Here is a 17,290-nt window from a genome sequence, read left to right as displayed (position 1 = left end):
TATATATTATACATATATGTATCATAATGTAAGTTTAACTTAATTTAAAACATCTAACACCCTACAAGGAGAAACTGGGCTGTGTTTGTCTCGCTACAAAGAAATTTGTGTCGTGAAGGCTGGGGTCTTCACAAATATGCAATGTTATTAAATTCTAGGTATTTCCATAAAAAGGGAATAAAACATTAAGAAGAATTTCCTTTTTCTATTTACAGGAGGGAACACCAAAGGGCCATTTTAAGGCTCTATAATTGCCATATAAATCTCCAAAAGAGGTTGTGATGTATTAAACAAAGGATAACACTAACCACGAGGAAAAAAAAAAAAAATCATAGAAACTTCCTGGCTCTGAAGGTCTTGAAAGTTCTGAGCCAGGAAACCTTCCGCACCGGGGCGGGGAATGTCTTTGGCTCTCCAGGGACTCCCTGCTAAGTTCCCCTCAAGTTTTCCCTCTCTCTCTCCTCCTTTCCCCGCCTCAGTCCCCGAAAGTGGGAGCCACCGGAGAATGCAGCACACATACCTGACTTAGAATCAGACTCCGATGCCTGCTTACTTTAAAGGCCCCCACACTCAAAAGAGGCCGTGTTTGCAAGCAAACCCAAGGGACTGCAAACGACGCCGGGAAGCTCATCTTACACGTTGGGGGCCAAGCCTGCAAAAGAACAATAGTCCAGCAGAGCCAGGGGCACGTTCCTTCGCTCGAAGCGGTCCTGCGGGGGCGCGAGGGCCTGCGCCTCGGCGGGGGCCGGGAGCCGGAGCCCCGAAAAGGCGCGCTGCCCCTTTAAAAGGCCGCGCATCTCCGGGCCGGCCTTCCTCCCCCGGGCTCCAGCTGTGATTGACGCTGGGCGGCGAGAGGAGGCGCCTGGCGCTAACAAAAGTCCGGCCCGCGGGCGAGCTGCGCCGGGCCGCGAGTCTCTGCTCGCTCGGGGCACCCGCAACAAGTGGCCGCCGCGCCCTCCCCGGGGAAGCCGCGGGCGCGCAGGGGCGCCGAGAGGAGGCGGCCGAGCGGGGGAGCCCCGGCCGCCCGCGCGGCTCAGCCCCACCGCAGAGGGATCCGGGCGGGCGGATGGGGACCCGGCGGCGGCGGCGCGGCGAGCCTCTGGGCGGCCCCGGGGCGCGGGCTCTGCGCCGCGCTGCGCCCGCCGGCCCCGAACGCGGATTCTAAGAGCGGCGGCTGCCCCCGGCCCCACCCGGAGCCCCCGGGGGTGCCAGGCGGGGACCGAGCGCCCCCCTCCCAGCGGAGTGCAGGGGCCGTCCCCGGTCGGAGCCCGGCCCCGGAGCGTGGGGTATGCGCAGCTAACGGTCCCGTCGGGCGGGCTTTCCTCTGGTGGAGCGCGCAGGCGGTGCGCCCCAGCTATGGAGTGTCCGGGGAGACGGCGGGCATGACGGCGGCAGGATGGGCGCGAACAATGGCAAACAGTACGGCAGTGAGGGTGAGTGGGCCGCCCGTCCTCAGACTCCCGGATCGCGCCCCCCTCCCCTCCCCCTCGCCCTCTCGTCTGGGAAGGAAGGTTCTCGCAGGCTACCGTGGCGCACCCCCGTTTGGCACCGCGTCCGGGCCGTCACCCTCCCCTGTGGCACTGAGTGTCGAGGCGCCCCGAGGATGCTTTCCCACCGTGGGGGTCTCATTAAGCAAGTTCCCAGGTTGTCCCTGGGACGGCTCTAAGTTGCATTTCTGCCGTATTTCTGAGCACATGTGCCTCAACTTTCCTTCCTTAAGCATCTGGGGTTTAGGATGATGGTTTGGCAGATGGCGGAAGACGTTTTTGAAAAATAACGCTGCGAAAACTTTCCCAGGCCTTTGTGCTCCAGTCAGTCCCCTGGACTCTCCTGTAGCAGGAACGACTTCTGGAAGAAGAAGTTAAGTTTCTATTCTCTGCTCAGTGCCCCTGAGCTGACAGCTTCGTGAAACACCACCTAAGAGCCTCGCGAGGCGAGGAGTGGCCCAGGGCTTTGTCTGGGACTCTCTCGGGGCTCAAGACGGGCAAAGGACCATCTGTTACGTGGGGCTGGAAATTGCACAGAAATATTGCCTGTCAAGTGGGAACTTGGAAGTTGGGGGAACTTTAAACTCCACCTACTCCTAAAAGGATGATGGATGTGTGGGTTGGCTTCTCCCTCGCTCCTCCTCCTCTTTGCATAAAACCGTAGTATTGTACCCCAGCTGATTAGCAGCCTGCCCCGGATTTGCGTCCTGCAAGGGCTCTTTCCGCGGTTCAAAAGTTAGGAAGGTTTGTCTTTCGTGAACTTGACTGGAGGGGAGTGGAAGAGACCGGGTTGCTTTTATAAGCCCGCCCCCAGGGGACAGGCGGTTACAAACGGGGTCCTGCGCCTGCAGACTGGTAGGAATGTAGAATGGCTATTCAGCGTGTGGCGTTAGGGAAACTCCTATCGTCCCGTTCAGAACTTTGAGGTGTGGTCACAGAACTTGGATGTCTCTCTCCCTGCGTTTGTGTGTGTGTTCGTTCTCAGCAGCTTGATGAGATAACAGCAGCCGACCCTAGGAAACCATATCCCCAAGAACATTTGGTTTAAATCGTTTCTTTCCAGATCACTATGTTTTGAATTCCATATATACTCCTTATTCTGGGCAGTTTCATAGGAGAGTTTTTTTTTTTTTTTTTTAAACAATTTCATTGTTAAAAAAAGTTAAATGGTTGTCTTTTTAGATAGGGCATGTGGAAATATGCCGACAAAGATTATTGTGGAATCTTGGACACTCCCCAGAACTTCTCAATGTTTTAAAAATTTGTGGAAAACTGAAAGATTAAGCCTTTTACTCTGAATATTAAAAAGCTTGCAGGGAGTCAAATGTGTGTCTGTCAGTTGTAGGTATGCATATATTGTGATATTTGAATACGGTCAGGGTGGGGGGCAGGGAGGCCCCAAGAGGTAAATGGAGTCAGGGCTCTGCGTTCCTGAATAAAACCCCTCCAACACTCCTCCTAATCTTCTGCAACTTGTTCTTCTATCCCAGCGTTCTGGTATTGTACAGTGTGTGGTGTATGACGACTTCCTGTCTGAACAGCAGAATTTTCAACCCTTGGGAGAGAAAAAGAGAGACAGAGAACTAATGATCTCCAGCTGTTATCCGTAAATGCTACCTCTGCATTTTCACTTCAGCTGAAGTGAAATTTTACTGGGATCAGATTTAGATACACTGTGGAACTTTTTATAGGGAAAACCTCTTGGGCTCAGCTGATTCAAGGGAACCAATAGGAAGCTTTGGGTGGTAACTGAGGTTCGGCAGGAGGGAAACATTGTGCTTAGCGTTCAACTCTCATCAAATGCTTGGAGAGTCCTCTGTGATCAGCAAGGAAAAAATACAGAAGTAGAAGTGACATGAACTTTAAAAAAAAAAAAAAACTTTTCTCCCTCCCCCCTACTCTAGTTACATTGGCCTTCTAAATAGGGTCAGAACATATTTACAGTTGACCTTTGAACAGTGTGGTGTTTCATTGCTCCTGTGCAGTCGAAACTTAGTGTAACTTTTGATGCCCCTCAACTGTTGGCCAGAAGCCTTACCGATAGCACAGTTGATTCAGGTGTATTTTGTATATGTCCTATGCTGTACTTGCAATAAAGTAAGCTAGAGAAAAGAAAATGTTATTAAAATCCTAAGAAAATACGCTTACAATTCTATATTGTATTTATTTAAAAACTTGCATGTAAGTGAACCTACACAGTTCAAACCTGGTTTGCTCAAGGGTCAGCTTCCTTACAGAGTGTTACTGGATAGTCAAATGTATGCAGGTAATCCTGTTGGAATTCAATGTGTCCATGCTATCTTTCTTATCTAAAATGTCATATTTCGAAGAATGTGAAATCAACCCTTCAACATAGTATCTCTATTAAGAAGACTGAGAATTAAGACAGTTTTAGATTTAGTACAATTTAGGCATAGTTTGAAATTAAGATTTATTTCAAAGATTTATTTTCAACCGTACCTCAGTTGTACTAAAAGAAGGATAATATTAGTAGATGCATATCCACCGAATGCACTGAGAGGCCACTCAACTCTAAAAGCTAGGGGTTTGTGTAGACTTTGACGGTCTGATCTTTAAGTATATTTTAGAGTTGACTCCACTGTGGAAAGGCAAACCACCTTAATTTTACAAATGGTGTCGAACTAGAGGAATGTTTAAAACTTGAGTATTTCATATGGAATTTTACCTTCTCTTGCTCCTTGAAAACTCCTTTTTCATTAAAACAACAAAAACTCTTCCTGAGGCTTCCCATGGCAGGTACAACAAGGGCAGAGGATTCCTATTCTGTGTAGCCGAAGGACCAGCAACATCGGCATCGCCTTGGAGCTTGTTAACAATGCAGAATCTTAGGTTCTTCCTAGAAATTTGGGGACGTCCTTGTGTTGAGTAGAGACCATTAATTTGGATGTCTGTAAGTTTGAGTCCAGCTTTGATTTAGCTACTGTGACCTTGCTCAATTCTCCTGAAATCAAGAAGCCCCTGAAGTCTTTCTTCTCTAGAGAGAAGAGAGGAATTCTTTATTGACATTCTCTAGCAAGAGCTCATTCTTGAGCACACAGACATTCATTTTATTTAGCTCTTCTAATGCCTTAATGGACCACTTAACAGAGCGGAGCCTTGGAAGGTCCGTTACAATAAATAGGGAAGTTAAGACTGTTAGTGCCACGAAATCCATAAGCGCCCCTCCCCCATTTGTCGTGTCCTTTTCTCTCCTCTCTCTCCTCCTCACTTACTCCCCATTCCTCTCCTAATTGAACCAGTCTTGAAATCCCTGCTTTTTTCCCCCTTAAATTCTAGGTATGGGTAAATAATGGGTGTTTCCAAAGTGTTTTGTTTTCCCAAATACTTAGTGACTATTCAGGTTAGTGGTTTAATTTGTAGTCTGAGCCCCTACACATGCTTGGATTTTGCCCCAGGAAAAAGTTACTATAGCATTCCCAATCTTTAGATTTCTAGAAACATAAATGAGTATCTAAATGATTAGTATGTTCTGGTAAATCCCTTTATCTTCCATCAGGTATAGCTTTCAGCCTGTATGTAGAAACCTGGAGAACGAGTTGGGGAGTGCAGCAAAGCCATTATAACCATTAGCTTTGACTCCAGTTAAGCCAAATAAAAAAATCTCATTCAAGTAGGAAGAGGCAGGCTGCTTTCCCTGCCTTTTAAGGTGTCTGAGCCTCCCCCTCACTTACTCAGTGGTTACATTGTTATGTTTACTCTACTCCAGCAGGAGTGGGGGGGCAGTAATACACAGTTAACAACTCCTTTGCAAATTCCTGGGTGTTGTTGGATTGGAGCTGATGAGGCCATAGTGGTGGGGTTTGACCCTTGGTGGTTCTGCTGCTCTGTTAACTGCCTGGGGCCCCTCACCATGTCAGATCTGTGCTGTCGGATGCGAGGAGAGCCAGTTGCCAGAACACTAAATCATCACTCCTCCGTCACCACCTTGGGAAACATATCTTGGAATAATAATAATAATGGCGGCTAATGTTTATCAAAAGCTTACTGTGTCCAAGCATTATTCTAAGCCATTGACATACACTGACTCATGCTATCCTCACAACAGTTCTAAAGGCAGGCCCTCCTGAGGTCCTCATTTTACCAGTAGGGAAACACAGCTGCAGGGACAATGAGCCTTTCTCCTGGTCCTATAGCTAGTACAGGTGGAATTGGGACTCAGGGCCAAGTGTGTCTAAGCCCAGAGTATTTACTTCTTCAACTAATGTACACTGACTTCTTATTTCTTACTCTGTGTCAGGAACTCTTCTGGACAGTGGGGATGCATCAGTGGACAGATAAAGATCCTGTTGCTTGTCAATCTTTTCTGTGTGTGTGGGCATGTGTGTGTTGGGATGGAGGGAAAGTGGTACAATTAACAAATGTGCAAAAACACACACAGTAATTCAATAAACCATGTGATACATTCTAAGGGGCTAATGTCTGAATAAAAAAAAATCATCAGATGATTGGGAATTGGGAAGAACAGGCTGCTGCAATTTTAGTTAGAATATTTCCATTGGCCCTGTTGAAAACCTGGCATTTAGAGCAGGACTTAAAGGAAGTGGAAGACTGATCCTTGAGGATGAGGTAGCATGTCGCCTGTCATTTGGAACCGCTATGTTATACCAAGTGAACTATTCTCCGCTGGGGAGCCTAAGTCCTTATTTCATGCGAGTGTCACATCACTAGTCTTCTAACCATAGCCACTGTGGAACAGAGTCAGTTTTGGTCACCGCACATGTTTTGTTTTATTATTTTTTTTTCTTTTTTGCCTAGAGTCTTTGTGAATGTCTTTTATCTAATTATATCAGATATTTTGTGACTGCTTTTGGGTGGGTGGAGGAAGCCTAGGACCTTCTCCTCTTGCTGTGACCATGGAATATTGCCTGCCTTACTGGGTATGTAGACATCGCTCCAAAGATCTCCATAGTTCTAAGATAGAAGTAGGTCTTCATTTTTTGCCTCCAGCTAATAATTTCATTTTGATGAAAATCAGAAGGTAAACATACTGATTGCACTATTTGTTCAAATCGAAACATTAATGCAGCTAATGAGACCATCTTTCTTCTGACAATAAGAAGATATTCTTAGAGATTTGGGGTATCTTTTGCATGTTTAAAATGGGAAAGCAAAGAGAGGGAACTTTTCCCTTGGGATCAAGTCACACTAAAATGAATTCTGGGTTGATTTTGAGTAGTTAATAATAATTTAGCCCTTAGACTTTATCTAGAAGCTGCCTAGATAAACTTCTCTTGGCTGTTTAACTGGTGGGACATTCTAGATATCATGCATTTTAAGGTGGTGTTAGGAATGTATTAGAATATATGACATAATCTTGAATAAAATCTAGAATGATTATGTTCCCTGAATAATGAAGAAGGGGATAAATGAAGTTGAGAGACTTAATCTATTAAAAATAGTATTTGAAGCTCTGTCGTGGTGAAAATTAAATTGCAAAGTGCTAAGCAGAGACCAATGTGTGTAAGTTACTAGACAGTTGATTTGGCTGCATCTGAGGAAGACCCTCATTGAGGGGTCTGACCACATCTGGGATAGGCTTTCCAGTGAGCCTATGAGTCCTCAGATATGGGAAGGATGTGATCACAGTAAATGATGGTATGCTGGAGATTTCTGCACTGAGTAAGGGGTATAGTTTAGGACCCTACACCAAGCTCCCTAGCAAATATTCTTTCACAAGATGGGATTGGGAGGAAGACAAACCATAGGAGACTCTTAATCTCACAAAACAAACTGAGGGTTGCTGGGGGTGGGGGGGGTGGTTGGGTTATGGATGTTGGGGAGGGTATGTGCTCTGGTGAGTGCTGTGACATGTGTAAACCTGGTGATTCACAGACCTGTACCCCTGGGGCGAATAATACATTCTATGTTAATAAAATAATAAATTTTTTTTTTTAAGAATTCTGTCATGTGAAGTTATCTTTGATGAAGGGTTATTATTTGGTTCCACACCTAACTCATTTTACTACGTTGCACTCCCCCTGCCCCCCTCCCCCACCAATATGCTCTGTCATTTTCAGTGTTAAAAGATATTCCCCCACCTTGCCTGGGGGAATTAATTCTCTTTTTCTCCCTTGGTATCTGTCTGTTGTATGTATGTACTTTTGTCTATTTGATTTATTTAGGTATTAACTGGAAAAGTCTGGGACATCTGGGAGGCTCAGTCAGTTAAGGGTCTGATTCTTGATTTCAGCTCAGGTCATGATCTCGGGGTCCTGGGATCCAGCCTAGTCTTGAGCTTCATGCTCAGCAGTGAGTCTGCTTGAGGTTCTCTCTCTCTCTCTCTGCCTCTTCCTTTTGTTCCTCCTGCTCCTGCTCTCTCTCAGATAAATAAATCTTTTAAAAAAAGAGGAAGATCTATTGATTTTGTTTATTTTCCTGCCCTCTGTGAACATAAACGCCAGCACCGAAAATTGGGTTCGATAAATGCTTGTCCTTATTTCCAGTGTTGTGAAGGCCACTGACTCTAGCATCTACTGTCACTTTTATTATGACCCTGAAACATGCAGATCTGCTGAACTTGAAGCGAGCCCCTTAATTGTGTTGATGCTGAATGCCTTGAATAGGTGTTTTAACCTTGAATACAAGACTTTTAACTGGTATTATTGATTAGTGGTATTTGATCAGAATCTGCAAATTGACTAGAACCACACAAAGAGAGCCATCTGCTAGGAAGCTCTGATACACTTTTGTTCCACACCATGTTTACTGCGAGTGAGAGTGAACAGCAGGTCTTCTGTCCAGTGTTGGAGTCTATATCAGCTGAACTTTTCTAGAATGTAGCTGTTTTTGTTTGTTTAGTTGTTTGGTTCTAATTAAAGAAATTCAGATCTCTTCTCCCACTTACTCTTTGCGTTAAATCTCCAGATAGAATAGATTTGCCCTAAGGAAGTTCAGTAACTGAGAAGCGAGGCAGGGAGACAGATCCTTCTAGAACAGGGTGAAGAGAAGTCCTAATTCACAGGAAGACCCTAGTTCTCCAGTGTGGATGTAAGTGGTGAGGGGCAGTGTGACCAAGAATAGAGTTACTCTCTAAACAATGACAGCTCTGAACAGCGTCTGTGCTTCCCAAAACATCTAAAGGATGTTTCGAAAACAACAGCAACAAACAGGTGTGTTGGATGAGCAGTAGCTTAGATCCTTGGGAGAAGCTAAATGTTTTGTTAAGAGACTTTCCCTAGGCGTTCCTGAAAATCCTCAGGTTCTGTTTCCCATGTGGTTTATCTCCTGGGAAGCGATTCCTGTGGGTTCTGTGAGTGAGGACCTCGGCATGATTCAGAGGAAGGGCAGGAGTGTCTGCCCAGCCCGGTGTGCTCACCGCAGCAGAGAGGAGAATGGAAACCTTGGGATAGAAGCTCTTAAAATGTGCTAGCTCGTAGCCCAAAGACACGCAACTGTAAAACTTCTGACATAAATAATCGTTAACCATCTCTGCATTTTCCTCGGTAATGAAATATAAACACATGGTCAACAGTTTCCCCGTTCCATGGTTGAAGAACTGTAGACTGTTTCTGGAGCCGTAAATCTCTATTAGGCCGTGCATTAGATGTGCTCATTCTATCAATTCCTATTTAAATTTGAAACCAGTAACAAAATGAAAAACAGTTGTTAACACTGCATGAACTCATAATTGTAACGTTAGAAGCCTTGAGCAATGTGTAGAAATGTTATTAAAACATTTTTTGTTTGCTACCCTTTCTGCGGTAAATTCCTTTGCAGCATTTTTCAAGCAGATGTACCCATGGAAAGTGAATCAAAATTTCTAGAGAAAAATTTCAGGAATTTTTTTTGTCCTTGTGGATTGACCTTCTGGCTACAAGTAACCCACTTCTTGGCAAGGTGAAGAAGTCAGGAAAAGGCTACTTCTATGTGCCGTGGAACCTGCTGGCCCAGTTGATTACTTGGGTCAAATCGTGTTAGCATCTAAGTTAAGTCCAAGACGAAGGCCAGGTCTGACACGTTCCAACAGTCAGAAGTAGCTCAGAGCCCAGGAAGGAGGAGCAGGTGGGAGACTGAGCATGAAGGAGAGAAAGGAACCCAAGTACAAGGAGAGGGAAAACAACAAATTCAGAGAGAATGGGATTTAGGGCACTGATTGCCTCCTAATGTAAAGAACAGGGCCAATGGTCCACTCAACTCTGTTTTCTTAAAAATGTTTTGGTTCGTGGAACAATAATGATTACTCATAGATATGAGTACTGCTAAGTTTATTGTATTTTTGGTCATCTAATAAATAATAATTGTTGAGCACTCACTAGGTGCGCCTTCCCCCTCTGAGCACTTTACACATACTCGTTCTTGTAGCTCATGGCAGTCAGACAGGTGGGTGATGATGAGCCCATTTTACAGCTGTGAACAGGAAAGCCCAGGACTCACAGCTGGTGAGTGGCCCAGTGATGCCTTCAGTCTCTTGGTGGCCCTGGAGTCCGTGCCCTTCCAGCATGCCCATGAACTCTTCCTCCCTGGACTTCCCAGGTGCAGCCAAACGTTTTCCAGTCTTTGTTTCTTTGTGTACCTTAGAGAATTGCAGTGGCCAGGAAGCATCCCCTAAAAACAGACAGTGACAGTTTGACAGACTAGGAGATGGACAATGAAAGATGTTTTTGAAGGAAACTCTCAACTCCTTTTACCTGGCTCCCCTGCGGCCAGATTCCCAGCTCACCAGGCGGCAGTCTGCTGACAACCGCTGACAACCTGGCCGGCTAACTAGGGGGCAAACTAGGGTCTCTAATAACGTGGGCATGTGAACTAATTAGCATACTGTTTAGAGTCTGCGGAGCATAAAGTAGAACCAAAATGCTCTCCTCCAGATTCTCCAGAGCCCTGAGTCCTTTTCTTTCGTCTTTGTCCTGGGATAGCCTCACCCCTGCGCACACACGAAAGCAGGACTAGGACAGGCACCCACATGTTCTTTCCTCCTCAGTAGTTTATGCACTATAGCTTATATTTCCTCTGCTTTCAAAACCATGGATTTGAAACTGCTGTTCATACAGGGAATTACTCCAATAAGTATTGGAGAATTTGCCCTTCTCTTTTGCCAGTTTCTGGGAGACTTCTCCATAAGTATATCTGTGAAATTGCTTTGGAAGCTATGAAGCATTTCAGACATTAATCTTATTTATCATCACGGGGACTGTGGGAGAGGTGTCTGTCATTATCCCCCGTTTATAGGTGAGGAGACGGAGGCCTTGGCAGAGTGAGTTGCCTTGATTTTACAATGAAGATCAGGCGAGGGCACCTTGATTCTAAATTTAGTACACTTTTCATGATACAGTCACTCTCTCTTAAGTGCTACAGGAAGCAATAGAATCATGCTGGAGGGTTATCATAGACGTTCTTGATACTATTTTAAATTGCTTGCACCTCAGGATGAAAACGGGGATCTGTAAGCATCATCCTTTAATCCCTTTGGCAGCAGAGAAGCCTAGCTCCCTAGTGGTCCTCTCCAGCCATGGTGACTGCGGGTACAGCCTCCTGGTGACAAGACGATCATAATGAGAATGCAGAGTGAGCTATTGGATACATGTTCGTGATGAGATGACAGTATCGGTTAGAGAGCACTTGCTAGTTGATAAAACTCAGCTGGGGCTTTGAGGGGCATTTACTTCCTCCGAAAACCTCTGCAGGGGATGCTTTGGAGAAAGTTATATCGCTGCCTGGGAGATCAGAGAGTCACCTCGGAAACTGGGGTTTCCTGATTCCCTTCCATCTTCTTTGTTCTTTGCTGTCAAATAACCATATTTCCCAGAGGCCTTTGGATGTGCTGAGGGCCTGGGGCAGGTCTTTTAGGAGGAGCGAATAGTGACTCAAGGAGGTTTTGTCATTGATAGAAACTCACCTTGTTCATTTAGTTTTTAATTGCTTTACTTTCTGATCACTGTCTTCTAGTTGAATCGCAGTTTTTTCCTAGTTCCTGTTCTTTTGTATGTTTTCATTGTTCACCCTGCATGGGCTTACCCTGATGTGACTGTAACCTGCTCATACAGTAGGTTTTCAATACATTTTCTTGTTAAATAATGAAACGAGCATGAATCTTTAGCCATGGTCTTTGAGGGATCTAAGAAAAGCTTATGAAAACTCTATCACATTTTCCGCAAATATTTCTTAGACATTTTAACTCTTAAAAAAAGAAAAGTTTTTCCAGACACGTGCTTTCTTCTGAGGATAGTCGAACTTGGCCCTTTATTTTTGACAATGGAGTTCCATCTTCTTATGGATGAAAGTAGTTGAACTTGTGTATTTAAGGAGTGATGAGATGGGTATTTTTTAGTGTTGTTGAAGATAATTGTTGAAGGCTTTTCAAGCTCACTGTCTTACAGTATCATCGTCTTCACTATTTTTCAATGATTAGTATTGAGTTGAACAGTACTGAAGCGTATATTTTTCTTCAGTATATTTCAGTATTTATGAAGAGTATGTTGTTTGATAGTATTTGCTTAACCTGATTGGAAATTGATTTTACATGACAATTGAAGCAAATTATTAACCTAGAAAGCATTTTTAAAATTTGACCTTTCAACTAAAAACCATTCCTTTGGCTCTGGGTTCTCTGGATTAAGCACTCATAGGGCTGTGACTCTTTTAAAAATCTTACATTGATCTTCTTCATGCTGAGTAGATGTGTCTCTATTTTGTGTCTCTTTTTCTCCTTTATTATACAAAATGTAAAATTCATTATGTGTGTCTGTTGTGATTGGAGTAGTTTCTAGAGCTTCTGCTTCTGGCTTCCCCCATGAAGTAAAATCAGAAGTAAAATAATAATCAATTTGAGAAAAAAAATTTACTGAGGTGTGTGTGATGTATGGATATGTACATGTACTTGAATCCATATTTAAATAATTCTTTTCTATAAATTTAGCCAGATCTATTCCTCTTCACACCCGTTTTTTTCTCTAAGTGGAAAGAAATACATATCCTGTAAGGAATTTAACAAACATAATTAAAATTAAAATGTCATTTGTTTCTTTACTATTTGGATGTGTTAGAGGAGTGGCTTCCAACAAAAGGTCACCAGAAGAATCAAGCCAAAGAGGAAGCAAACAGTCCAACACATAACCTTCATAGGCAACATTCATATGCTCATTTTTGTCTTTTTTTTTAATTTTATTTTTTATTTTCAAGATCAATAGCTACTCCGTTGGTTGGAAGGATTTGTGTTGCCCCATTTGGACAGTGTATATTGTGTAGCCTAGTATGAAAGTGACTTTCAAGACATGACATTTCTGTCCTGAACATCTTACTCTCCACATTCTATTTTATATCCACTCTGCTTATTTAATTATATTTTAATAATTTTCTCTATCTTCCATCTCTCTTGAAAGACCTCTCCTGTTGATTATCCTGTGAGCTTGTTTTGAGATACAGTGTCTCCTTGGGGAGTCTTTCTCCACTTCTAAAGCCGTAACAACATGAACTAAGCAATAAAAAGCCAATTCCCTCCCCTTGGTTGTGCTTCAAATAGTCATTTCTTTGATACAGGCTAATAAAAACAGGAAAAGGATCATTTTTAAATGCTTGGGTTGGGGTTGCTTTACTTGCAATAAGGAAAATTGCCTCACAAGGGGGAGCATGGGTAATAAAGATACAGCTAACTGAGTAATTGTATTCAGTCTAATGCTGGAATCCTCAGGCTGTTGCCTGCAAATCTCATTTCATCTTGGGATTGCTGTGTGTCCACTGTGCTGTGTAGATTTCAGTTTGCCGCTGCTACCCATCATCTCTGCGCAGTTACGGAAGATGAATTTCAGCTACTGGAGATTTTTGGTTTGGGTGGGTTCTTTTTTCCTGAGGGATGTTTGTAAGGTCACCAAAGGGCTTTGGATGTTGACCAAGAATGAAGTATGGAATACGGTCGTGGCTACTATAGCGGTGGCAGTGACCGTCGTGATCCTTACAAAGAGATAGTGGCACAAAGACATGAAACCGCTTTGCCAAAGTCATGCAGATAGCAAGGTTTTAGGACCCTGACATTGATTTTCTTAGTCCAAGCTGTTTCCTTTTAATCCCTTTCTTCCCTCCTCATCGTGCTTCATACCTTGTTCTTCTGGCCTTAAGACAATTCGAGGTGGATGTCCTTTCTGCTTGACCTTCCTGTCCTGTGGCTTCTTCAAGGAGGACCCTCTCAGACCTTCAGCTCACAGGTCCTTGGCACAGATGACTCATAGCCCAGTGCCTCTCTAGAAATTATTCTCATCTAAGGCAAAGGAGCAGTCCTCATTGCATGACTAACCGAGGCAGGGATGCCGTCTGGGACAACTCAGGAAGGCCCTCTGGGGTCCGAGGTCCCTGGACTTGACCGAGACTGGTGTAGCTGCATCACAGACCAACATCTGTCCATTCAATCTGCGTTTTCCTTTGCCTTTCCCAAGCGTGATCCCGAGGGTAATTCCCGAGAAACTGCCCCTAAACTCATCACAGAGACTGTTTGCCAGGGGACTCAGCATAAGAAAAATGGAGCAGTTGGAATGGGATTCTATTCTGGCAGTCGTCAAGGGCAGGATGGCACTGCCGGGAGAACCAGCTGCCTGGGAATCCCGGCGGTCCTTCTAGGGGAGCCTTCAGCCGAGAGCTAAGAGACCTGCACCAGTTTTCTGCCTGGGGACCAGTCTCATCCTTTCACTGTATAGATTAGGAAAGCAAACCGCATACCCTAAAGTGACTTGACCAATAGCACATAGCCAGTTGGCAGAAGAGAACAAACAAGCTTATACACCTCTCTGGTTGTGTTGGTGCTATTTTTGAAGAGCCATTTTGGAACTTGTTCTGAGTCGTTCTGCTGTTGTAACTCCGAATGGGTTGCAGATGGGTCTAGAGACCATTCATCTGTCTGATCCATGTGTTCAGCTCTGGCCCTGAAGTCAGACATCTCAATAATTCCTTTGTGGCCTTATTTTGCTGATCGTCCACTATTCTTTGAGGAGTGATGGCTGAAGCTCACCACGGTTGGTAGTAGAGTAGTGAAGAAGAAGAAGAAATAGTGTGGTAGAAACAGATGGTCACAGTTGTTTTTGCCTGAAATCAGCATTTCGTGTTAACTGGCTATTAAGAGAATTGGGAAATTGGCAAGACTTATTACATGATAGACCAGTGGCAAGTACACATTCATTAGACAGATGAAACATGCAGCCGTGGGTTGCAACAATCATAAGAAAAATGAAAAATGACTACAAATTAATATGTAGTCTCATGATCACCCTAAATAGTTTATTAGTCATTTTATTATGCTCAAATAATGTTCCGTGGAGATTATCAAACTATTATGAGCTCAGAGTCACTATGATCCTGAGAAATTTGGAAGTAATTGAAAAGCAAATTATTAGTTTATTATTATTGCTACTATAAGGATTCAGATTTTATATACTTTCCTTGGCATAATTCACCAGCCACTCTACCTGAAATTATTCTTTGACTCCTATTGTCTGTAAATTATGTCAAATTTTATTTTATTTGGTGTTCAAGGCCTTATGTATGCTCTGCTTTCTCTCAGGCTTTCTCATCTATGTGTAATTCATACCTCAGACTTTGTTTTCCAAGATTTGTGTCTTTTGTCATGCTGGTCCTTTTCTTCTGGGACCGCTCTTCCCTAGTGACTGCCCATCAATGAAATTTTCTCTGACATATCTTTGGTTATAAAATTTAACCCCTTGCTGCAAGGAAACAGGTCAGGTGTTCCCAACTGGATTTACTCTTTCTTCCCTCTGAACCACTGTGACATTTTGTTTGTATGGATTTTTTTAATGTCCTACTTTGCATTTAGCTGCTCTCATCTCTCAAATTCAAGAAGTATTTGTAGGTATCGCTGGACCTGTACTAGCTAATGGGAGATTAAAAAGTATAAGAACTTGATCTTCACCTAAGGGGTCTACAGTGTAGTGAATTGCATATAACAAAGTGCTGGAGGAGCCAGGCATGGCCAAGCTAAAGTTTGGGATGGAAGACACAAACCAGTCCGTGGTGACCCTCAGCGGGAACTATCCACTTCTCATCTGAGGGGACCTTGAATGGAGTCTAGAAAGATGAGGAACGGCTTGCCAGGTTTGGCTAAGAGGGAGGTATGTAGAACAACAGAAAGTCAGACAAAGAGGCAGGAACCAGTGGATGAGCTACAGGCGAGGAGAATGTGATCTGAGTTGAGCCTCACACCTGGACAGGTAGGCAGGTTTATATGGCCGTGAAAGCCTGACGAAGGTGGCTAGCAGGAGGAAGCCAGTGGTAAATGTTTAGCGATGGCAGCCTTGGACAGATTTATAGAAATCGCTGAAAAAAAACCTATGGATTACTCTTCTCCACTACTTGTGTTCTTTCCTTGTGAAGAGGGTGTCATTAATATAACTTCTGGCTTGGAGAATTTACCCGGTTGGTAAATTTGGGAGAAGTGAAGTCAGCTTCTGATCTCCATCCTGTTTTCCTCTTAAGAAGGAGCTGCCCTTGGGGGGGCAGCTTCTCTGGGGGAAGCTCTTTGAACAGAATTCCACGAGTAGACCGGCTTTGGTCTCATGCTTGCCAGCACTTAGGTTCAACGTTATTAGCCGCCTGGCTATAGACCTAAAACCACAACCTCTGAACTAGAGTTCCCAGAAATAAAGGTGCCGTTTTTCTCTCTGTCTGCCACTCCTTTTAAGAAAACTTATTATTAATTAAATTTGCTTTAGACCCGGGTGGGAGAAAGTGGTGCTCTTCACGGAGGCCCATCGAGACACTAACTGTAACGCGTGGTGGGAGCTGGGAAGAACAACTAAACGAGAGCAGGTAAAAATCTGGATTATGGCAGGGGTAAAATGACTGAAGAGGATGATGTGGGTTCCAGTGATAAAAAGAAGATAGAATGAACGGGACCTGGTGACTAATAGGCTGAGGGGATGAGGGAGATGGAAGGCTCTAGAAGGACCCTGCCTTCTGCTTAGGGTGGTTTCAGGCCACATGAGTTCACAGACTTTCACGTTCTGATTGACCTGCATTAGCATTGAGTTGGCTTTTCAGGCCAGGATGGTTAATCTGGCCTTTCATATCTCCTTGGTCATCACCATCCAGGATCTGAGAGAATTTCTCAGGGACTGATCAAAGTATTTCATTCGTTTTTTAATTCATTCGGCCCGTCGATATTTATTAATTTCCTCCTGTGTGTCAAAACCTATCTTGGCTTGCCCATGATATATAGTGATGAATAAAACATTCGCTTGTCCTCTGTGGACTAACACAAGAGTCTAGAGAGCAAGCCAGAACTATAAGGGAGGGAGTGGGAGTGGGTGGGGCACGGTGCTGATCAGACAGCTTCGGAGCCAAAGAGCCTGAGTTAGAATCTGGACCCTGCTGCTTGTAAGACAGGTGACCTCACCAGAGCCTTGTTTTTAAGGTAGCCAAGTCAGCATCTACCTCAAATGAAACTTCACACTTTCTAAATTCTCCTGATTTGGCCCAATAAATGAGTGGCTTGGCTTTGAGCAAATTCTGCCAGAAATGTAGAAAATTGGGGGGAAAAAGTTGTTTTTGGAATTCATTTTTAAAACAGGAAATTCCTGTCTCTAGCTGAAAGAAGTTGTCACAGGAGCGACTTTAAGTTATGCTCTATTTCTCCCTCTTTTGGACAATCCCTTCAGAGTGCACTTGATGCAGGAACGTTAAAACATGGGTTATTTTTTGGAGAAGTTTTCATTTTTGAGTTCTCGTTGCATCAGGGACCTCAAAAGAGTCTGAGCTCTCTTATGATAGCAATTCTAGACATTACTAAAAAGTGGAGAAAGAACGGGTTTGCAGTGTTGAGAAACAGATCTAGTATTCAAAGGGAA

The 17,290-nt window shown here is 44.0% G+C and overlaps 1 protein-coding gene across 1 annotated transcript in view; it reads left to right on the top strand.

The window, feature by feature from the left end:
- The first annotated feature begins 906 nt into the window (after positions 1-906).
- The window catches only part of FBXL7 (F-box and leucine rich repeat protein 7), a 363,919-nt gene continuing 347,535 nt past the window's right edge, over positions 907-17,290 (top strand). The window contains exon 1 of the mRNA XM_082723312.1: positions 907-1,433. Within this exon, the coding sequence (XP_082579438.1) occupies positions 1,397-1,433 (37 nt within the window). The 5' untranslated portion in view covers positions 907-1,396. The remainder of the gene's footprint in view (positions 1,434-17,290) is intronic.

This window comes from Mustela nivalis (genome assembly GCF_964662115.1).
Source record: "Mustela nivalis genome assembly, chromosome: 3".
Classification (NCBI taxonomy): Eukaryota; Metazoa; Chordata; class Mammalia; order Carnivora; family Mustelidae; genus Mustela; species Mustela nivalis.
The sequence above is the reverse complement of the archived record's forward strand: the minus strand, read 5'-3'. Positions and strand labels throughout refer to the sequence as shown.